The 24,277-nt window shown below is 40.5% G+C and overlaps 1 protein-coding gene across 1 annotated transcript in view; it reads right to left on the bottom strand.

The window, feature by feature from the left end:
- CDC5L (cell division cycle 5 like) overlaps positions 1-21,580 on the bottom strand; it is a 45,331-nt gene extending 23,751 nt beyond the window's left edge. The window contains exons 1-10 of the mRNA XM_061146846.1: positions 21,409-21,580; positions 19,002-19,105; positions 17,470-17,631; positions 16,761-16,888; positions 15,265-15,364; positions 9,422-9,640; positions 7,885-8,029; positions 6,697-6,885; positions 3,018-3,166; positions 996-1,158 (exon numbers count right to left, since the gene is read on the bottom strand). Coding sequence (XP_061002829.1) covers positions 996-1,158; positions 3,018-3,166; positions 6,697-6,885; positions 7,885-8,029; positions 9,422-9,640; positions 15,265-15,364; positions 16,761-16,888; positions 17,470-17,631; positions 19,002-19,105; positions 21,409-21,453 — 1,404 coding nt within the window. The 5' untranslated portion in view covers positions 21,454-21,580. The remainder of the gene's footprint in view (positions 1-995; positions 1,159-3,017; positions 3,167-6,696; positions 6,886-7,884; positions 8,030-9,421; positions 9,641-15,264; positions 15,365-16,760; positions 16,889-17,469; positions 17,632-19,001; positions 19,106-21,408) is intronic.
- Positions 21,581-24,277: the final 2,697 nt, after the last annotated feature.

Genomic DNA, 24,277 nt, shown 5'->3' with positions numbered 1-24,277 from the left:
TCAAGGAAGGCTTTCCTAGTACCCCCCCAACAAATGTGATTTCTTTCTTTCTTCAGCCACCCTAAGCACATTGGTTTTACTCAATTTTTGTTCTTATATTACAATTATTTTTGGATTTGGTTTAGTACTGCCAATCTCTCCAGAGCATAAACTATTCTTTAAGACAAGGGACATCTTTACTCAACATTCAATCCCATGAAGTGTCCAGATCTGTGTTTTACACACATTAGATTCTTTACTTGTTTAATTCCTATATAGCCATTCAGAGTCAGCATTATATGGTATCAATCTGGACATTTAAAAAAATTCTCAACTAACCAAATCTATACATGAAATTAGAATTAATTTGTAAACTAGAAGCAAACCACCATTGGAACTCATTTTTAAAAATCTCACAATGACCTTCCATGGCATAAATAAGAAGGCTCAATAGTAATGTAATAAAAGCAATAACATGATCAAAAATAAAACTGTAACTTTTATAATTAGCTTTCTACATCACCTTGAAAAACATACAGAAGGAAAACTTCACTAAGGTCAACAATGAACATCAAATTAACTTGGCTCTGATACCTTGACCATCCTTCTAAAAGTACAGAGGCAAACAGAGGAATCAAAGTTCAAAATCTAATTTATGAGGCCTTCAAAATTCATACCTTATTTTACAAAAACAGGAAAAAAAAAAAAATCAGTGTACCATTCAGGAAGCTAAACTATTAATTAGTAAATTATAAAAATTAAAAATCACTAAAGATACAAGGAACATTAATATCAGCATAATCAATACTGAAAAATAAGAATAAGAAAAAGTAGGCTAATAAGACCAAAAGGTTTCCCTTTTCAAGTCCTACAAATCATGTTCCTTTTCTAGTGTCTGCAGGTGTAGAGAATCTGAAGGCATATGAAATATGCACTGACAAGGGGGAAAATTTTATTTTGGTACCCTTGAGATTTTAACTTTTTTTAAAGACTACTAAAAGAGAATTGACACATACCATCTGCTTCACATAAGAGGGATCACTGTAGTCTGCCATTCCATCCTCAGGATTAATGTTCAACTTGTCTCGAAGAGGAGTTCTACCTGGGGTGGCGTTAATAACTGGTTTGGGAGTTGTCCCACTCCGGGGAGTCAGCCCTTCAGATCCATGAGAAGGAGTCCTAGAAAGACAGAAATTCTAGTTAATGCAAGTGCCAATTTTAGTTGAATTGTGCTTCCAAATATTTTTCACATAAATTATTTTACAAGAAAAGAAAGATTCCTAAAATTCTGTCTCCCTATCTGGTTTTAAGTTAGACCTCTATGTTAAAATAAAGGTTTGGTTCAGCTAACTCAGTATTTACACATAGTGTATTTATTTTAATGACTTCAAATAAAGTCATGATAGCTAGTAACTTTTTACCTTATTAACTAGGTCCATAAAACATTTTTCAACCTTTTTTTAACAAATCAGGGTGGCTAAGAACACACAGTAGTCAGAGAGGTTGCCCACCACACTTAAGACCCCAAACGACTCTTACTGAGTTCAGTATCTTCAACTTATTATTTGTCTTCTCCCTGCCTACAGTTGTTGGCCATCACATTCTCATCACAGGTATGCATACTTCAAGTTTGTTTGAAAACCAAACACCAGACTTAGGATCACATCTAACTATGAATTGTTCTGAGTTAGGTCTAAGAAACTCGCAGAAATAAAAGCCATAAACTTCATACCACACAGTTTAAATGTCCAAAGCCTTGAACTTCTCTGGTATTCCAGTGGTTCAGAATCTGCCTGCCAAAGCAGGGGACACAGGTGCAATCCCTGGTCCACCCCTGGTCCAGGAGAATCCCACGTGCCTTGGGGCAACTGAGCCCATGCAACACAAGAGAAGCTACCACAGTGAGAAGCCCATGCACCATAATTAGAAAGTAGCCCCAATTGCTGCAATGAGAGAAAGCCCTCGCATATCAGTGAAGACCCAATGCAGCCAAAAATAAATAATTTTCTTTTATATGTTCAAAGACTTTTGTTTTTTTTATTACTTCCTGAATCCTGGCTGTGTTCCAGACAGGTGATGCTGCCAGAGAGCTGTTCCCAGAGGTGAGGTGAGGTGCTACCATATAAGACGTGATTCCTGCCCCCAAGGAGCTCACAATCTAGTTGAGAAACAAGACATACACGGGAGAAAGAGGGATTAGGCTCTCTTGCAAGCCTTGCAGAAGTGCTATGTCACATTAGGTTTTCGCTGCCAATGTTCGTGATCCTGCTGTCATGCACAGCTATAACAGTGAGAAATGCTTCACATACTTAAACCACCAGTAAGAGGACAAATTTTAAAATTAATAGTAAACCCCACATATTTCTAACCTTAAAAGCTCAAATTCTATTTTAATATAAGTTGTTTCTATAGTATTTCTTCTTTAAAAACAGCAGCTTAAAACAAAAGAAGTTAAAAAAAAAAAGAAGTATAAACAAATACTGAACTCTAGTCAATTATTTATATGACAAAGAAGTGTTTAGGGTGAAATGTACTGATACCCACAGCTTGCTTTGAAATGTATTTAAATATAAGATAGGCTGATGGCTGGATGGATACATTATAAAGCAAACACAATAAAATATAAACCATTGAATCAAGTAGTGAGTATACGGATGTTTGCTTTACCATTCTTACCATACTCTCTAAATGTTATACATTTTCACAATAAAATGTTGGGGAACAAGCAACAGTAATACATGCATAAAAGGGATTACAATTTTTAAAGAAGTCACCAAATCATCATTAATAATGGATGTATCTACTTCTTAAGTCAGATTAAAAGTATTCACAAACAAGGTGACAGCACCAGAAACTCTGAAAAGAGAAGGAAGGTTCATGTATTTGACTAATTTCTAAATACCATAATGTTATCTGCTTCTATGAATGAGGGGAACTCTAAAAGCAAGATAAACACTAATTTCCATTTTCTGTCAACATTTCTAAAGTCCTCAGATTCAGGTTTTCTAAAGCAGAAATCACTTGTTTGTTTACAATACCTGAACGGGGTAGAAAGGACTGTGTTTGGAGTCTGTACAACCTGCCGCTGTGGTGTCACACCTGAGAAGTCGCTCTCGTGCAAAGGGGTGTTGAGTCCACCTTTTAATGGGGTGTCCACGTTGGTCAGAGCCATGAGGTTTTGGGCTTCCTGATTAACAAGATAGTAAACAAGCAAGTTTTAACAGTTTAGACAGGACAGCAAACCCCTCTCTTATAGTCCTACTACACAAAAAGCTAGCAGAATTCTTACATATTTTCTCAACAAAAACCAGGAGAGAAAATGAATATTGAACCATGGAAGAATTCAATACTTAACCATTCTTTCTGACATTAACATGTCAGAACTTTTGAAATAAAGTTTCATATGTCAAGAAATGTATATGTGATTGTGTCCTCACATACAAAATTACCACTACCCAACAACTTTTCCTATTACCTGTGCCAAGCCTCTTTACATGAAGAACTAAGAATTCAACTTTCCCAACATGAGCTTGGGCTAAACATCAGAACACCCAGTCTGGATTTATCATGAATTCTTTATCCAGTCTTCATCAGACTCTCTGAGTCTCAGCTTCTTCCACTGTGAGGTTAAAATACTCCCAACTGGTCTACTTCATAAGAAAACTCAAGAAGACAGATTACTTTCTGAAGTCTTGCTTGACCTCTTCAGGTAGGACTGACGTGCTCTCAATACAGCCCCTCTACTATAACCCTGCGCTCATTACTAACACAGCACCCACAACTCCTAATCGCCAGTTCAGGGTCTGTGGCAGGCTACACTTTCCATAGAGTCACAACCGTAATTCTCATCTCACGTGCTCTTCTTACGATCCAACTCTGATGCTCCAACCACTGAACTGTACATTATAAAAGGATAAACTGCATCTTAAAATATATATATATTTTTATATATATATACATGCACACACACACACACATATGTGCTTCCCTGGTGCCTCAGACAGTAAAGAAACTGCCTGCAATGCAGGAGATATGGGTTCTATCCCTGGGTTGAGAAGACTCCCTGGAGAAGGAAATGGCAACCCACTCCACTATTCCTGCCTGGTAAATTCCACGGACAGAGGAGCCTGGTGGGCTATACAGTCCATGGGGTTGCAAAGAGTCAGATACAACTGAAGCGACTTAGCATGCATAACACAAGTCTAATTAAAAAAAAGAGAGAGAGTTCAGAAATTTAAAATATGACAGTAGAAATTTTAAAACTGTATGAAGGCAAAATTCAGAAAATCTCCTAGCAACGAATCAAAAAAGTCAATTAAGACAGAAAATCAGAGAGGAATAGTGAAATAAAGCAATGAAGGGGAGCAAATTTTTTTAATTTTCGAAATAACTTCCAAGAATTGAAGGTCATGAGTCTACAGAATGAAAAGACTCACCAAGTACCTAGTATAGTGGTTAAAAATAAAGCCACATCAAGAAATATGCATGTGAAAAAGAGGTCATATAAGCTTCCAGAGGAAGGAAAAAACCAGATTTTCTATTAACCTTAACAGCACAAGTCAGAAGACCCTGGAACTGCCTTCAAAGCTGTGAACAAAAGCCCTTTCAATCTGGAATTCTATACCCAGCTGTACGATCAATCAAATAAGAGAGTAAAACAGTGATTTGCAGATATTCAAGACTTAAAAATTCCATGTCCCATGAAACCTTCCTCAGAAAGCTACCGACAGATATGCCTCACTAAAAGGGAGCCAACCAAGAAAGCGAGAGACATGGGAGCAAGGAAAGAGGAGACCCAAGGGAAAACTTTCCAGGGTGACAGTGAAGGAACAGCAAGAGAACAAGCCATAAACAACATCTAAGGAGTGATCAGTCCAGACGAGAACATTCAGAAATTCCAGGAAAGACTTCAAGTGCTGAAAAAGATAAGAATACCTAAAATTTGACCAGATTACAGGAGACTGACAGTTAATAAAGTCCAGATCCAGAAATGAATTTGTGCCAAGTAATCAAAAATCTTAGCAACTAAGTAAAACAAGTATTAATCCAAAGAAAAACAAAATACTGCACTCTGTGGGAGAAGGTGAGGGTGGGATGTTTCGAAAGAACAGCATGTATATTATCTATGGTGAAACAGATCACCAGCCCAGGTGGGATGCATGAGACAAGTGCTCGGGCCTGGTGCACTGGGAAGACCCAGAGGAATCGGGTGGAGAGGGGGGTGGGAGGGGGGATCGGGATGGGGAATACGTGTGACTCTATGGCTGATTCATGTCAGTGTATGACAAAACCCACTGAAATGCTGTGAAGTAATTAGCCTCCAACTAATATAAATAAATAAATAAATACAATAAAATTAATAAAGTTGCAAAAAGAAAAAAGAAAAACAAAATACTATGCAGTGGAATAATTATAAGGCACTTTGTAGGTCAGCAGTGAATGCAGTTTACATAGTCACAAGTGAGTGTGAAAGTTGCTCAGTCACATCTGACTCTCTGCAACCCCAAGGGCTGTATCCTGCCAGACTCCTCTGTCCATGGGGTTCTCCAGGCAAGAATCCTGGAGAGGGTTGCTATGCCCTCCTCCAGGGGATCTTCCTGGCCCAGGGACGGAATCTGAGTCTCCTGCATTCCAGGCAGATTCTTTATATGAGCCACGAGGGAAGCCCCACATAGTCATAAGGTAAACCATAAGCATAGAGCCAACCAAAATTATGATTAACTACAATGGAAGATGGGAAAATGGAGAGAGTGTGGATGCACAGTAGAGGCAGAGGGCATGAGAGCACCAAATGTTCAAATTCTAAGTGGGAAAAAAATGCTTTAAACTGAAAATAAAACCAACATAAAACAAGTGTCTTAGCATTACAGTGGTGAAAACAAAGAGCTGTCACTGATAACTCTAGAAAGCAGGCAGTGAGGGGCACTGTTTTCTTACAAAGTCTTATAGGACTGTTTGACTACTGAATCAAGACCTTAAGATTATATTTGACTCTTAGAAAACTGAGATGTAAGGAGCGCTGAAAGACTCAATAGTATTCTGTTAGGCCTGTCTATTGCCTGGCATGCTGACACCCTAGGAACACAGAGAGCTGTACACCCTATATGTTAAGGAGCAAGGGAAACAGTACTAAAGGCCGTCTATGCCATGCTAAGTACAGAATCACAAGGAAGCTTTAAAAATTACTGTAAAAAAAAAAATTACTGACTACAGGGAACTCTCCTGGTGGCCCAGTGGTTAAGAATCCACCTTGCAATGCAGAGTACACAGATTTAATCCCTGATTGGGGGAACTATGATCCCATGTGCCACAGAGCAAGCAAGCCCACTCATCCCAATTATGGAGCCCACGAGACTCAACTAGCGAATTGGTGTGCTGCAATGAAAGATGCTGTGTGCTGCAACTAGGACCAAGCCAAATAAATAAATAAATAATTTTTTAAAAAAATTTAATTTAAATTTTAATTTAAAATTACTAACTACACACATCTGATTTTTTCCCCAGGACTGCTAGGCAATGTGTAATTTTTAAATGCTGTGCTTTACTGACAAGATTTAGCTTTCCTATCATGGAAATCTCTAGCAGCTATGCATTTAGGACTGTTTCAAACTGCTTACACTAAGAGACACAAAACCAAACCATTTAGTCTTCTCCTTTATACTACTTTTAAGGACAGGAAACAAAGTGAAAGGCTCATTCTACCATATGGCAGCCTACCTGCAGAATTCTGTCCTGGGAAGCTGGTGTCCGTGGTGTTCTCAGAGCAATGCTGTTGTTGGTGACATTGTACTCAGACAAGAGAGTGCTGGAAGCGGAGTTTGTTATGCCAGACTCCTCGGCAGTCTGACGTGCAATTTCACTCGCTTGGCCTACTTTTACAACTTCTTGGAGTTCTGCATCTGAAATCTGAAGATAACAGTTATCATAGTAGCAATATTTAACCAGAGAATAATACAGCTTAAAATGTCCACATTCTAGAAAGATGAATCACTGAGTACACAGAGGTTCGAAAATTCCATACATGATACAGTACCAAACTGTATTCTTCTATTTCCATACTGAAATTCTCTCAAAACAATATATTAATAAATCAAGACCATAAATTAATAGTGTTTGTACAAAACCATTTATCAATTGGGGGGGCATACTAAAAATGAATTAAAATATCACACAGAGTCCACTGAGCCACAAAAATCCCTAAGAAAATCAAAAGGTGTTATCTCTGTGATTTTACCAAAATAAATATCCTAAGAACTAAAAAAAAAAAAAGTTACAGGCAAAATTCCAATTGAAGAAATATCACCACTACAAATGATAGCATCTGACAAAACTATTTTATGTTTATACCCAAGAATTTTATATTAATGCAGCCAGGGCATTCATTTGGCTAAAGAAGCTGTTCAAACCTCCTAAATCCATCCCTCTGCTCCATTAAACTGTCCAATTCTACAGAGCTGTACTCATCAGAATGCAAGAGAAGCTTATCCAAAATCCCCATGTTTCTGACCAACCACAATTCAGCCACAGGAACAGAGCCTACAATGAGCTGAATGAATTTTTTCTTCTCCACAACTCCCACACTGATTCTCACAGTTACTGTCTCAAAAAGAGAAAAATGACACAACCAAACATCCCCTAAAAGACAGTCACCTGAAATCCACAAGGCCAGATACCACCATCACCAGCTACAAAAAAAACAGGCCTGAAGCCCCAGTCTACTGACAAATTGCTAAGAGCTGACAATTAATTATTAAACCAGCATATGAGACGTTCAAGGCCTAATATTTCTTCGTGGTACCAAGCACCTAAAAGAAAGCCTGGCACACAGACCTGCAAACATTTGCTGAGAAAATGTATAAACGCATGTGAGTTCACACAATGAAAAACCTACTTTCATCAGATTACCTGAGGGGCAGGAAGTACTAGTTTGCTCCTCTTTTTAGTAAATTCAGAAACACCACTAGTTTGAAGAATAGCTGATGGTAAATCAGATTCTTTTTTCCTTTTCAAATGCTGCTTGTCTTTTTTTCTATCTCGTCCTTCTTTTTCACTGTCACGGATCAAGGTGGAGAACAAATTTTTCAAAGTTACTTATAGGCAATAATGTTAAAAGCCATATAAATAGTCATATACTCTGAACAAAATAATCCCTTCTTAAGAAAAGTACTAATAAATAGACAAAACTATATACAGTAAGATGTTTCCTTTTCCTATACATTACTTAACTACTATGTTCAAGAGGAATATAGAATAGCAATAGAATTATTAAGAAAAGATACATTAAGTAATTTAAGTACTAAACATTAAAACCATGTAATTATAAAGACTACGATGATAAGCAAAATGTTACATATAACATGAAAAGAAAACCATAAAAGTACTCCTATATCATGACTACATTCATACAAAAATATGTGTTTGTACATAGGAAAATGATAAAGTATACAAAAAGGGAAACAAAGGGAACAAAATTAAAACACTGGTTTTAAATTTTCCTTTAAAACTAATCTTCGATTGTTTGACACCATTTTGTTTTAAAGGATAGTTAAGTTCTGACAAATGACATCAGAGAGTTGTTAGGGTGTAGTGCCAAGCTCAAGGTTATTTTCTAAAGGACCAGGAATGCTCCCTTCCCCTCTGCATGTCATCCTTCTCCTCTATCTAGTGTACTCCATCCAAATGACTTTTTCTTCTCCCATCTTTTTATCTGTTTATTTACCTAAAACAAGGTGCTAATCTGAAAAACAAATACAATGGAGTACATTCAAGAAAATGCTGATCCACCCTGGCTGACATCTGTTGTTTACTAACAATTCATGTCAACAGAAATATAGAAGGCCACTGAGGGAGTGGAAAACTAAAAATCTTTGATAAGCATAGGAGGTTTTTTCCACAACATTCAGATATAAGATTTAAAGAAACTCTAAAAATCCCTATAAATAAGCAAAATCCTTTGCATTCTAAGACACCTGATAAAAATACATACTGACCCCATTAGATGAAGATTTAAGAATGAACTGGTAATGGTCATTTCTTCCTTTTAATTTCATCTTAAGAAAAACAAGATAAAATTTTCACTAAGAAAAAAAAAAAAAGCAGACCAGGTTTTTGACATATTCCTTCAGGCCATTAGTGAAATAACTAATCGGGTTACCAAATGTTAAGTCTGTGACTCAGTGAGTAGACAGTTCACTAACAGCCAAGGGCTGACATTTCAAGAAATGCAAACAGTATTCTGTGCTAAAAACATCACAGCCAGGGTCACTGGTTTTCTCAGAAAGGTGAATCCATTAAATAGGTAAAAGCATTATGTAAGTCACATTGTGCTGACTAAGAAAAATCTGGCTCTGACAAGGATAATATCTGGCCCTCCCTAAAATTCCTACTATACTTTTCCATTTACAAAACCAGAAAGGAAAAAAACCCCAGAAAGGCAACTTACGATCTCAGCTCCCCATCAAGATCCTGTTGTCTTAGCTTTCTGAAATCAGCATCAAGAGTCTGGTAGTTTTCCTCAGAAGTATCATAAAAACCTAGAGCAGGCTTTTTTTCAAACGGAATTTCAGCATTATAATCAACTCCTCTTTTCTTTTTTCTTTTCTTCTGAATTTCTATGCCGGCTGCTCGAAGTTCTCGTCTCTTTTGGAGGGCAGCAAGACGCCTGAAGAAAAAGAACACAAGATCACCTTGAAAATCATACACCACGGGGAAGGGATGGCTCATCCAACAGAGTTAAGAAAGCTGCCCAGTCATTTGGGGAAGAAATATTTACTTAAATCCTCACCTCACACCATGCACAAAAATCAACTCCAGTTCTGACTTAAAGGTACACATATATATTAGAGCAAAGAGAAAAACCAGAAGGAACTATAAGTAAATATGTATCTAATCTCTGGATGGGAATATACTCACTTAATATCAATGAAATGATGGGCAAAGAAAAAAAATCAACAGCTTTGAATTTTAAATTTTATATCTCTGTAGCACCATTTTTAAAATCATAAAACAGTATCAAAAGGTAAATAGTAGGAAAAAATTTTTCAATTAGTATTAGGAATGATTAGATATAAAGAATCCAGGCAAATTTTTTTAAAATGCATCTCAAGGGAAAAAAGCAGAAGGAAAGACAGTTCACTAAGGAAACAATGCAAACAGCTAGAATGACACTCAAACTATCACACAATTGCACTCATCTCACACACTAGTAAAGTGATGCTTAAAATTGTCCAAGCCAGGCTTCAGCAATACGTGAACCATGAACTTCCAGATGTTCAAGCTGGTTTTGGAAAAGGAGAGGAACCAGAGATCAAATAGCCAACATCCACTGGATCATCAAAAAAGTAAGAGTTCCAGAAAAACATCTATTTCTGCTTCATTGACTATGCCAAAGCCTTTGACTGTTTGGATCACAATAAACTGTGGAAAATTCTGAAAGAGATGGGAATACCAGACCACCTGACCTGCCTCTTGAGAAACCTGTATGCAGGTCAGGAAGCAACAGTTAGAACTGGACATGGAACAACAGACTGGTTCCAAACAGGGAAAGGAGTCAAGGCTGTATACTGTCACCCTGCTTATTTAACTTATATGCAGAGTACATCATGAGAAACGCTGGGCTGGAAGAAGCACAAGCTGGAATCAAGATTGGCAGATAACCTCAGATATGCAGATGACACCACACTTATGGCAGAAAAGTGAAGAAGAACTAAAGAGCCTCTTGATGAAAGTGAAAGAGGAGAGTGAAAAAGTTGGCTTAAAGCTCAACATTTAGAAAACTAAGATCATGGCATCTGGTCCCATCACTTCATGGCAAATAGATGGCGAAACAGTGGCTGACTTTATTTTTCTGGGCTCCAAAAATCACTGCAGATGGTGATTGCAGCCATGAAATTAAAAGACGCTTACTCCTTGGAAGGAGAGTTATGACCAACCTAGATAGCATATTAAAAAGCAGAGACATTACTGTGCCAACAAAGGTCCATCTAGTCAAGGCTATGGTTTTTCCAGTGGTCATGTATGGATGTGAGAGTTGGACTATAAAGAAAGCTGAGCACAGAAGAATTGAAGCTTTTGAACTGTGGTATTGGAGAAGACTCTTGAGAGTCCCTTAGACTGCAAGGAGATCCAACCAGTCCATGCTAAAGGAGATCAGTCCTGGGTGTTCATCGATAGGACTGATGTTGAAGCTGAAACTCCAATACTTTGGCCACCTGAGGCAAAGAGCTGACTCATTTGAAAAGACCCTGATGCTGAGAAAGATTGCGGGCAGGAGGAGAAGGGGACGACAGAGGATAAGATGGTTGGATGGCATCACCAACTCAATGGACATGGATTTGGGTGGACTCCAGGAGGTGGTGATGGACAGGGAGGCCTGGTGTGCTGTGGTTCATGGGGTCGCAGAGTCAGACACGACTGAGTGACTGAACTGAACTGAAAATGACAAAGTGTACTTTAAAAATTAAAGAATCACAAATTAAATCAAGTACCATTTCTGCATACCTAATAAATTGTTGTTGTTCAGTCACTAAAGTCATGATGCACTCTTTGTCACCCCACGAACTGCAGCATATCAGGCTTCCCTATCCTTCACTATCTCCCGGAGTTTGCTCAAACTCATGTCCATTGAGTCAGTGATGCCACCCAACCATCTCATCCTCTGCTGTCTTCTCCTCCTGCCCTCAATTTTTCCTAGCATCAGGGTCTTTTCTGAAGAATCGGCTCTTTGCATCAGGTGGTCAAAGTACTGGAGGTTCAGCTGGGGCTTTCCTGGTGGCTCAGACGGTAGAGAACCTGCCTGCAATGCAGGAGACCAGATCCCAGTTGGGAAGATCCCCTAGAGGAGGGCACAGCAACCCATTCCAGGATTTTTGGCTGGAGAATTCTATGCACAGAGGAGCCTGGCCAGCTACAGTCCAGGGTCGAAAAGAGTTGGACATGACTAAGTGACTAACACTTTCCTATCTAATAAACAGCATTCAGTTTTTACTTTGTTTTAATGGCAAAGGTGTAAAAAACGGACAGCCTCCTACACTGGTAATGAAAAGTACAGTGGTATAGCTTTCCGCCAAGAGAATTTAGAAACACACATTAAAACTCTTAAGTTTTTTACAATTTTTTAACCCAGCAATTTCACTCTTCAGCCTTCAGCCTAAGGAAATACAGACATGAACAAGGCATTACCTACAAGACTGTTAATCAAGTACTGTTCAGAAAAGTGGATAGACGCAACCTAAACATCTAACAATAAGAAATTAGTCAAGATAATTTATAACATAGCAAGAACATAGACTATTATACAGCCTCTAAATAATCTTTAAGAAATCTGTAAATCTACTCTGACATGAAAAGATGCTCAAGACACACTGCTGGTTTAAAAAAAAAAAATGTTACAAAGTTTACATGCTATGGAGCAACATGGAAGATATGAAGGATGTCCACCCAAAGAGTAACTGATAATCACAGGAGGCTGGAATTTCACTTAATTTTTACTTTATCCTTTGCACTTTCTCAAGATGCTATGATGTTAATGATTTAATGATTAGAAAAATTATTCACAATATTAAACAGGGGAAAAATCAAGTTATGAAACAATTTTTAGGAGCAATTTCACAGACTCATTCCCCAGCAAAACTGACATAAATTAGTTTAAAAAAAAAAAGAAAGAAAGAAAAAAAGACTTAAGTCTTTGGAAAGGATCCTAAAGGAGATACATCAAATGAAGAAATATTTATTCAAGAAAATCTACAAAAATTTGATAAGAAAACTGAGAGCCTGTTGTATTCGTCTTCTTCTTCTTCCTTCCTCTTCCTTCTTCTCCTTCACTTCCTCTTCTCTTCCCGCCCTCCAGCTCCCAGCTCAGGGAGACAGACACTCCACTCCACACTGGTACAGACATGAACACAGGGCTCTCTCTCCCCTCCAGCTCCTTGGCTTTCATTCCGAGAGGCAGGACCTCAGCATTTCTCATCCCACCTCCAGGGAAGCACTGCAGAGGCCAAGTCCAGACACAGTCACTGAGAAGGACAGGCTTCCTCCCGCCCAGAGGCTCTGCCTCGGGCACAGTGCTGCTGAGGACACTGGAGCCCCAGGAGTCCTTGCTGGGCCTGTGGCATGAGGGCTCCACGCGAGGGGAGGCAAGCCAAGGAGCTCTGGGGCGGCTGCCCACCCCACCCCCGACACTAAGCACTCAGCTTCTAAAGTGGGGTGTCACGCAGGAACAAGTACATCAGAGCCTATGGGACAGAATAGAGAATTCCAAGCTCTCCCCAAAGAAAGTGACTTTCATTTGCAACAGGAAATGGAGAGGCTCAGGCCTCAGGGCACTCTCAAAAACAGTAGAAGTTGTGATGAAAAGGCAACTGATATCTGATAGATTCTTTGGAGATACAGCTAAACTGCAGGCCTACTACAGTCTGCCAGAATCAATCCCTTTCGAAAAGTGGGAGAAGCCTTCCTGGGATGAGAACAAATATCAAACACTGACCTCAGAAACTATCCCTTCAAAGGAGCCAAAGTTTCTTTGGATCAGTTTGTGGAGCAATTTATGCCTCAAGACATTGCTGAAACCAATACAGCAATAAGCTGGCAGTCAGTAGAGTCTAACAGCTGGGTGTACCCAGGGAAAAAGATGTCAAAGCAAGTCTGGCCAAAATCACCTCATCCCCAGGAGGCTATGGCCACACCCAAGACTGCCCCCACAAAGAACAACATCAAAGGCTTCACATTTCTGGGGGAGGAAAGGGAAGAACAGACTTCCCTAAAATAACCCTGCCTGCTAGTCACTAACAAGTGAACAAGCGGTCACAAGAGTGGACGGGCGTGGGGGGCCCTTCGCTGGTTGTCCACGGGACAATTCACAAGGTGATCCAACTCACATGGTGGTCGAACTCACATGGTTAAAAGGCTCAAAACACTGAGTCCCCAAACCACCATGGACAAAAATGGAAAATCAATTTTTTTTAACCTTACTCACATTACTCAACCTTAAACAGTAAGCAAAATAGAAAGGTGACTGAGACTGGGCAGAAAATGTAGTACCTCCTCTTAGTGCCTGTTCACTGTCCCAGGTCAATCACACTCCCGTCATAAGTAACTCTTCTGGGCTAGTGCTTGGTCAGCTCTGGAAAGCATCCTCTGGCAAGAAAGAATCCTTCATCCCAGGACCTGATATTTCACGGTCACTACCGAGGAAACCATCAGCACAATGCTAGTCATCAGGTCAGGAAATACTTCTCAGCTTAAGGACCAAAAAGGCAGTTATGGAGGCTGGGGAGGTTACTTCAAAGCCTGAATTCCAAAATCTAATAAGCAAAAGTTCAGGTTTTCCCCTTTACCCACTTCATCTTGGCTTCTAGACCATTAGGAATGAAGTCAATAATGGATATGGATCTAACCAAAAAGAAGAGGAAAGTGGAGAAAACCTTGAGCAGAGGGCAGTATTTAATTTCACTCATTTTTTAAATAAAAATTTCTGTAACAGCCTAAAACGTGGTTCAAGGCTCATTTACTCCCTCCAAGTTCAGACGGGCTTCCTATTTCACAGCTGGTGCCTTCCCAACACTAATCAACGAGAGTAACTAATGGCAGTCATGCCAAAGGCACGGAGCCCAGTGTGTCCTCCAGCCATCTGACAGCAAGATGGCTACAACAAATGAAGCTCTCCTACGCTAACAGAATACACCACACCAAGACACATACGTACGTTTATACCTGGGCATTACTTCTGCCATGTCTTACAAAATTCCTTTTAAACATGTATTTTGGGGCTTCCCCGGTGGCTCACTAGTAAAGAATCTGCCTGCCAATGCAGGAGACACAGGTATGATCCCTGGTCCAGGAGGACTCCACATGCCACGGAGCAACTAAGCCCATGCGCCACAAGTACTGAGCCTGTGCTTTGGAGTCCGGCAGCCGCAACTACTGAAGCCCACACGCCCTAGAGCCTGTGTTCCCCAACAAGAGAAGCCACTGCAATGAGAAGCCTGTGCGGTGCAACTAGAGAAGCCCCCACTTACCACAACTAGAGAAAAGCCCTCACAGCAATGAAGACCCAGAGCAGTCAAAAGTAAAAATAACTGATTTTAAATGCATTTTTTCTATAACTACTCTGAAATGGTTAGAAAGATATACAAAAGATTTTTCCAAAGCAATAAGGAAGTTAAGCAGTATTACCAAAACTGGAATGAGACAACTCTAATTGTCATTCACCAAACAGGGCTGATGAAGTTTTACCAGACCTAAGGATGCACAGACTAAGTGGTCAACTATGGATGGAAGCAACCATACCTTGCTTCTTCCAGCTGTTTCTCTCTTGCTTTCCTCTTGGCTTTCTTTCCCTGAGTATTAGCCAGGCGGGCTCTAGCTTCAGAAAGCATCTCCAATTCATCTGCAAAAATAGAAAATTAACTTCTTCTCCAACAGAAGCAAGGTGAGAGATGTACCCTAGTGCTTAAGATGAGAAAACCCATCAATATAATCATTATATGGTGCAGCATAAAGGAAACAGCTTGGGTTTTGAAGCCAGAGGTATCTAAGTTAAAAATCATGCCCATGACTCACTAGTTATGTGACTCTGAGATAACAACATCTCACCATTTACAAAACAGGAATTCCTACTTCAGAGAGATGTTGAGATGAACTAACCAAAATGAAGTAGGCAAAGCATCCAGCAAATATTCACTGAACAATGGCTATAATTATTATGTCCTCTACTATCATCAACTATCTGGTACAGCACAAACTGTGAAATATTATAAAAGCTATTATTTAATTTTAAGGGGAAAAGCTATTACTTAATTTTAAGGGGACTGATAATCTTCAGTATCATTTTTCCTTGATTTTTCTCACTCAGAACTATTTCTCTTCTCCAGTACAGTTTCCATAGTTTCCCAGAGTAGAATACAGTTCATTACTGATAACTTGGAGCAATTCCTATACAAGGGTGTCCAGTGAAATCACAAGTGAACTTTAAAAAACGAAAATCTCAGATTCCAGGATTACCCTACCCTCCATTCCCCTTCCCCAGTTTACTGAGTCAGATCTCCTGGGGAGGCCCTGGTACCTGTATTTTTTAATGTTCACCATTTGACAGTGATGCAGCCAGCCCAGCCCCAGTATGCCTTTGGGAACCACCACCTTCAAGTTTTTACATTAAAAACTCAACAAATATTCACTGGAACGCTCACAACAGCCCTGTGAAGTAAGACAGACACTATAGCTCTACATCTGACGGGAAACAGAATCAAAGTTCAGAGAGATTATATGACTCACCCAAAGTCAAAGAGCTTAATACTTGGCAGATACGGCACTAAGCTAAAGTCTAGTTCCTCTGATTCCTGATTCAATGTCTCAAAAAGGCATCTTAAGTCTCCCTCATGGTACTACAGAGCTGCCTTTTCACGAAACTCAAACTACTTGTCTGAAGTCAAGAAAGTAGTTAATAGGAGCACTGGACCCCAAATCCAGACTTCTCATTCCTCAGAAAAGGAAAGACAACAGAGTCCTAAAGAGCTTACCTCTAGCCACCAGAAAACGTCCAGGAATATCACACTGCTTAACTAAGTGAACTGAAACATTAAAAGATAAAGGGACAGCATCCAAAAAAAGCAATTACCCTACAACAGAAGGCTGGACGCATTTGGAAAGAGACTTAGAGTAACAACTGCAGACAGAACCTCAGTTCTAAAAAGCCAGAGAAGTTTGGAAAAGAACTCAGAGGTAAAAGAAAGCCTGAGGAGTCTATGGTTACCAAAGAAATAAATTCCTCACAAAAGTACACTTACCCTCATCCATGTCAATCGGATCAGGCCGTGCTGGCTTTGTTTCTGGATTTGGATCTATTTCTCCAGGCTTAAGCTTTCGTGGATCATCTGTTGTTTCCTCTTCATTGTCTCTCTGGGCAGCTTTATCCCTAGAAATGAACCCAGAGTAATCAATCACATCACCACACCATTCAGTCTTAGAAATACCAGGTTCCCTAGTGCTAGCACTCTTTCTTTCAAAAATCCAATGGATGAGCATTAACAAAATAAAGCATTTCTTTATTGCTTCACCTACAAGAAATGGTTTTAAATTTCTAATTTCAGTGGTTCCACTCACCATGAAATAGCATCAAAGATGTTTCCTAAATCACAAATGCAGTAGAGCTACACAAAAAAGCTTTTAGTGGAACAACTAACGTGTTCCAATGGTTAACTCTCAGCAGTGTAATTATGGGTGATTTTTATTTGTTTTTTATTTTTTTCCCCTACTTTCTATGAACATGTATGATTTGTGTAATATGTTTAAATTATTCTTTTAAAAAGTATATAACTGGAGACATAATCTTGATCAACCACATGAGATCTGGAATGTACTATCCAACAGCTTTAGTGCCTCTGGCTTTATTCAGATCTTCAACTAATGTTTAAAGATAGAAAATGCTAAAAGTTTATTCAGCCTCATTCAGAAGATATACACACATTTTAGTACCATTTTTAGAGGTTCACTTACAGAAGAAATTCATAGTGTTCCAAACACTGGGCGGCTGTTCTGCCAATGATTGGAGCAATGGTCCTCCACTGAGTCGGCATCAACTTGGCCAAGTGCAGGAGTTTTTCCTCTTCTTCTCTGGACCATTCTGTTTTCTTAATGCTTGGATCCAGCCACTCATACCTATTTAAAAGACATCATCTCATACTTTAATCAGTCACCCAGCATGAATATTTACATTTTAGACATACTAACTTCTAGCATTTGAAAAATGAAAGCTCTCATCCTTCAATCACAAAAAATGTTCTTTTTTACAACAGACTATTCCCTATTAAACTTATCCCATTCCAAATACTCTATTTCACTAAATCCTACTATATTTTAATTATGCAAGGTTAGTAATGCTTTAAAAAGGTAACCTGACTGAAACATGATAATATGCCTTCCTTCTCAACTATCAACTGCTGTCATTCACCTTATACTTTATTAGAGGTATTGAAATTATTTGCAAATAAGATGAAACTACCTCATATTTTCATAGTGCTTCCAGTTTTTATCGTACTTTCTCATGTTTTGATTTCTTACACCTTGGCTTATTTCTGAAGCATCTGACTTATACTCACTAAACAGTTTTCAACACTGTATGTTTTTGTGTGGTGAGTTTAAGTAAAACCACTATTGTCATAACTGTCTTTCCTAATGCCCCACCTGACCCAACTTTTCCATCCAGTCTTCTTAGCTGGAGAAGCCTGCAAACCATATATAAGCCTTACCAAACATGGGGGTAGGAGCTTAGCTCCACCTAAGAGAAGCAGAAATCAGAACCACTTACACAGGCTGAGGATCATCTTCCTCATTGTAGGCCAATCTCTACGTTCTGATCCTTTCCCCTACTCAGGTGCCCAGGAAATTAGGTCCCTTATACAATCCAAAATATGATCCCAGTACCACATGGGTCATTGCGGGGGCCAGATCACTCATGCCAAAAACACATGTAAAGAACTTAATGTGTCCACTGCCCTTTAACCACATATATAATGTTGGGGTACATTATAGTCTGGGGAACCAAATATGTAATGTTTCAACCATTAATGAGGAAACTCAACTACTGAAAGCTACCCTAGAAAAATAACAAACATTTCTCATTTATGTCTTTGGGAAATTAAGTTCTAAAACAATAAACTTACAAACTTTTGGAATACAATCCTTTTATAAGCTGGGGTCCATCTGTACCCAAAATTAGTTTTATTTCATGCTTCACAAAGCATTCTCAAACATTAACTCATTTGAGCCTCTTATCTCCATGAGTTAGGGCCAAGTGTCCTACCACTGGAGGACAATAATGGAAGGAGAGAGGGGACAGAAAATGGCTTGCCTAAGACCACAAAGGAAGCAAAAGACAGCTAATTCTTACACTGAAATTCCCAACTCCCTCTCCCTACTTTCTGTTACATCACAATGCCTGCTTTTCTTTGGTAAGGTTCAAAGAAATGACATTTTCCTCATCATAATGAAGGTCATTTTGTGTTTTCCACTCATTAGCTGATACATACCATCTGGCTTTGCACTGCTTTGCTGACTTTCTATGCAGCAGTGAGGCAATCCTAGACCACTGGTTTTTCCCATATTTCATCACCGCTGCTTTCAGAATTTCATCCTAAAATTTTTCAAAGGAGAACAATGTATTCATTCACAAAACTCCAAGTGAGAAAAGACAAGATTTAAATTAACTCTAACTGGGTTGTGCTAGGGAGAAAGAGATATAAACACGCACATATATCCTAAATTTAAAACCAAAGTATAAAACTTAATTACAATAATAAAAATTTAAAAAAACAGCAACCCAGAATCAACGAAAAGAAAGAAATTAAGAACTCCCTTAGAAGGCCATCCTACCCTCCCTTACACACAACCCCTCCCCCAATACTATCCAAAAATTGGGAATGGGTACAGCCCAATGTGAGAAATCCTACTTGACAGAGATTTTAAAAAGGATTCTCCAATGTGTGGATGTTAGTCTCTTAAAAAGATTATGGTTCATTCATTTACTCATTCACTCAAAAAACACTGCCCGAACACCAGCCTTGTATCAGGTCTTGTGTATCAACACTTGGGAAAACAGGATAAAACAGGACACACCCAGCCCTCAAAAAGTTAAGACTCAAGTGAATCCAATTTCCAATTCAGGCTTCCCAATTTATGAACAGCATTTTCTCTCCAGTTCCACAGCCCCCACTCTGACCTAAGAATCCACATCTCAGGTCTAACCTAAGAATTAAGTATTTCTCCCCTAAGTCACCAGTCAACTCTGCCTCTAATTTCCCCCAGTCTCTAGATACTATTTCACCAGGGCACCCATTCCAATAAGGAATTTGCCAATCCCAAGGGAGCCGTTCAGGCTAAACCACAGACATCAGGGAATCAGAGCCATAGATGAATGCACTCAAGGCACTTTACTTTTGGGCTTTTTTCCCCGCAATGAACTTGAGCTATATGCCTCATATGTGAGCCACTCCGTGCCACTCCACACCCCTAACATCTGAGACTCAAGGACTTGCAGGGCTTTGGCCACAGCATCAGAATCCTGCTGTTACTTGATTTGGTACATCTGTCTCTCCCTCAGAAGTCATCTCTTCTCCAACTGAAACAGCCTGGTCCCCTCTGTGCAAGCTGTGAGGCAAGGTTCTCACTGACTTAATTTCTAACTTTGTGGCAGTACTGCTATACTTAATCACATCTTCAACTAAGTATATACTACAGTTATCTACCCTACTAGATCCATTCAGCAAAATTTCCCAAGCAAACTTTGTTTGGCTCTGTCTCAGGTTCTAAAGATAAGGAGATTTGATCCTGGCCACTTGCAGTGCTGCCTACTGGGGAAAAGAAACAGCAGCTAGTATTTTATGAAAGATTACTATGTGCCAGACTCTGTTCTAAATATTCCAAATGTAGTGACTCATTTAATTCTGAGAGATAAGTATTATTATCATCCCCATTAGAAAACTGAGTCTCTGAGAGGTTAACAATCACAGCATCACACAGGATGTGATGCTTGCAAAACAAAAAACACAAAAGCAAACCATAACACATGGATGAAACAGGTGTCCAGGGACCACTGCGGGTGCAACTACTTTTAACCAGATGACCAGGCAAAAATTCCAGAAGAGTTTCTGAACTGTTTTTGAAGGAAGGTCAGAAAGATGCCAAGCAGGAGAAGGATACTCCAAGAAGGTGAAAGATGTAAAAAGACAGAGTGTGCTAGGGAAACTGACAAGTTCAGTGCACTATAAACAGAAACTGCACTAAAACCTTGTTTCTATTTTAGTCCTCTACTGTTCTTTGGTTCACCAATGGCACGATCCACTACATTTCTGGAAGCAAAGAGACTACGGTAGGCCTATCTGGCTACTACCCAAGATGAAGCGGAAGAGACAGGCCTTGGGTGACGGGAGGGCGGACAAGTTAACGCCGCGGTAACAGATTACCGCGGGGACGCGGATACAACCGGGTATTTAGGACCTGGCACTCAAACTGTTTCCCCTCTGCAAGGAAGGAAAGAACAAAGTTGTGGCCCCAGCACCTCTTCACTTTTGAATAGCAAAGAGAGTCGCGGTGCCTAGGATGAGGAACCGGGGGTGGGGGTGGGCGGCTTAGAAGACCGACTATCGCGATTGTCCTGTGCCCCCCTCCCACTGTGAGTTCACCACGGCGGAGGGCGCGTCAGTTCAACAAATGTTCACTGAGGGCCTAACGAGTGCCGAGCAGGTAATCAAGCGGTTAAATCACGGTCCCTGTCCTTGAGATGGTCAGATAACTGAGGACCAGGCACAGGGTAAAGGCCCCGCACCGCCCCCCACGCAGACCCTGAAGACGTCCTCCCCGCCTCCCGGACCTCTGCGCGCGTGCGCACCCGCAGCCGGAGGGGCGGAGGGCAGCGGACGGCGGGAAAAGAAGACTTACCTCGGTATTCCTCCACACGCCCCCCTTGATCATAATTCGAGGCATCTTGGCGGCGGGGTGTCTCGGCAAACGGCCGAGCGGAGCTTCCGAGAAGTAGTAACGGCGCGGCGGCCACGGGACCCAAAGCCGCCACTTCCTCCAAGCGCGACCTTCTGCTTTGAAGAGCTCTGCGCAAGCGCGGGGGCGGGGTGAGGAAAGAGCAGGAGTAGCAAGTCTCGCGAGAACTGGAGTGACGGGAAGGAAATAAGTGCCTCGATGGTAAAGCTCCACTCTAGGAAGACTGACAGAAAACCATCAAACCACTCTAGCCAAAGTACTCGAAGCCGCGCGCATGCCCAAAATAGATTGGAATAAACCACGGCTTTCGCGAGATGTCGGCGTTGGCTCTTGGCTGGGAATGTAGTCCTGGGATTGGTCGTGACGTCACGTTGTGGCAGAGAATAGGAACGTCTCGCCTGTAGAGTTTAAGCTTAGCTGGTCTAAAAATAGCGTTGATAATTTATTAATTTACCACTTTATTAAGCATTCAACGACCAGGAATTTATTCAAAGAATATTCATGGGAAGGCAACATCTTATTTAAATCTAAATTTCCTAACCTGAAAAATGGAGATAATAATAGTGCCAACTTCATAGGGTTGTCCTAAGGATTAAATAAGGGTTTCCTTGGAGGCTCAGATGGTTAAAGAATCTGCCTGCAATGCGGAAGACCCGGGTTCTATCCCTGAATGGAAAAGATCCTCTGGAGAAGGAAATGGCCACCCACTCCAGTATTCTTGCCTGGAGAATTCCATAGACAGAAGAGCCTGGAGGGGTATAGTCCATGGGGTCGCAAAGTGGCACACGACTGAGCAAGTAGCAAGGATTAAATGAGATCGTAAACCCATCGTAGTATCTGATATATAAGAAGTGCTCACAAAAGTGGCAACTGTTAATTGCAAGAAGCGCAAGCCCAGGTAATCAGAGGTTGTCCCAGAAACGGTCATGTCAGAGTTTTCCATTTATTGCTCTTCAGTCTACGTGGATTAATATTAATAGCAGAGAGCTACCGTTGATAGGCGCTGGTATTAGGCCAACTTGATCGGGGTTGAAATCTTGGCTCCTTCATCAGTAATAATCATACTGAATCTCAGTATCCTCATTTGAAAAGTGGAGTTGACAGTTCATACCTCATAAATCTGAGGGGCAAATTACTTGAGACCAAAAACCCAGTGAGATAGGGTTTGCTAAACTGCGATTCCACCTCACTTGGTTTCCTTCTCCATTGAAAAACATCTCTTTGGAGCTAGTCCTGGAAGGGACGTAAATATTCAGGGGACTGGGATAGACCCTATGTATCTAACTAACTTCTTTCTCTTTATATTTGTTTATTTTTCCCTTTGCCTCTTCTGAAAAAGCTACAGAACTTTCTGATTATATATATTTTTTGCCATGAAATGGAAACTTGTATTAAAAAATCACTACTTTGTTAAGAGGACACAGTGTCAGATTATGAAGAACCCACAGACTTTGCCGTTTGTCATGTAAGATGTCAGTCCATTCCTATCTCTGCTGTCAGCTGGTTGTGTGACTGGTGACAAACCATTTTCTATCTCTGGACCTCTGTTTGCAGTGCTCTTCTGTCGGATGCGTGACCATTACTTCATCCCCACCCCAGCCTCAACATCCACTCAGTTGCCGTCGTCATAGTTTGTCTCTCTGTCACACACACATTGGCCAATTGGGCTGATCAAAGCTGAGCCAGTTAAGTCTCCTCCCCAGGAATTCCGACACTGAAACCTAGAAGAGGCGGGCCTCTCTGCTAACCGATGAATGTGACACCCTGGAGTTGTCTGCCACCATGTTTTGTACAATGTAGACGAAGAAGGGAGGAAAGTGGGTCCCAGGTGCATTGAGAGAAGCAGAGAGGAGAGTATAGAAAGACAGAGGTAGGTCTTGGCTGTGCCGCTGTTCCTGGATACAACCTTTTCCTTAGTCCTTGGTGCATCCCTGTCCTTGAGTTCTAATGATTACTTCCCCTTTTGGCTTTAGCCAGTTAGAGTTGGGTTTCTCTTATTTATAAGCCAGATTCCTAGCTTATCCAGAGTTGAACCTATCCTCTCTCAAAAGCCATTCCAGATCTAACATCCCAAGAGCCTTCTCCTTCCCACTCAGGACCACCTTTACCCTCTATGTCAGCTTTTTGCCAACTAGAAAAAGGTGCCCCTTCCTGCAGGCACTTTAATTGACACCCGGTGGAAAACTGTCAACAAACTACTGATGTTTGAAGAACAGGACACTTACTCTAAGAAAATTAGATCACCCATGTCTGCGACACAAACTGCACCCCCTTACGGACATGGGTTGTACAACCTGCCCACCAGGACAGAGAAGCCCTATTAAAAGTTCCCCAACACACCCTTGAATGCATGCATGTCCCAGTGAAATTCTAATATCCCTTTTTTTTACCATCAAGAAACTGTGCAAGAAAGGGTGTCACAAAAGCCTGTGACAACCCCAAGGCATGGCAAGGGGCTAGGGGTAGCCACCCTCATCATCTTCATCATCTCCCCAAATAAGGATATGGAATTTAAGTAGAAATACTCTGATGCTTTGCAAATATAATTTCAAGACAGGTCCTCCAGCCCTGCCCTCCATCTACCAGACTGCCACCCATAAGCTCCTCCCTGGGCATCCAGTTACTACAAAATGGAATTCCATGCATCCTAAATGCTAGTAATCCATACCATAATGTTAACCATGGTTAATCATCTAAATTGGCTTGAGTTTCACCTAGCCCAGTACTCCCTTGTGGTGTATCAGTTGTAGCTTGTAATTTTTTTCTCAGTCATCTTCATGATCGTTATTTGTGGGGTGCCCTGGGATGCCCT

This window comes from Dama dama, chromosome 7 (assembly GCF_033118175.1).
Source record: "Dama dama isolate Ldn47 chromosome 7, ASM3311817v1, whole genome shotgun sequence".
NCBI lineage: Eukaryota > Metazoa > Chordata > Mammalia > Artiodactyla > Cervidae > Dama > Dama dama.
The sequence above is the reverse complement of the archived record's forward strand: the minus strand, read 5'-3'. Positions and strand labels throughout refer to the sequence as shown.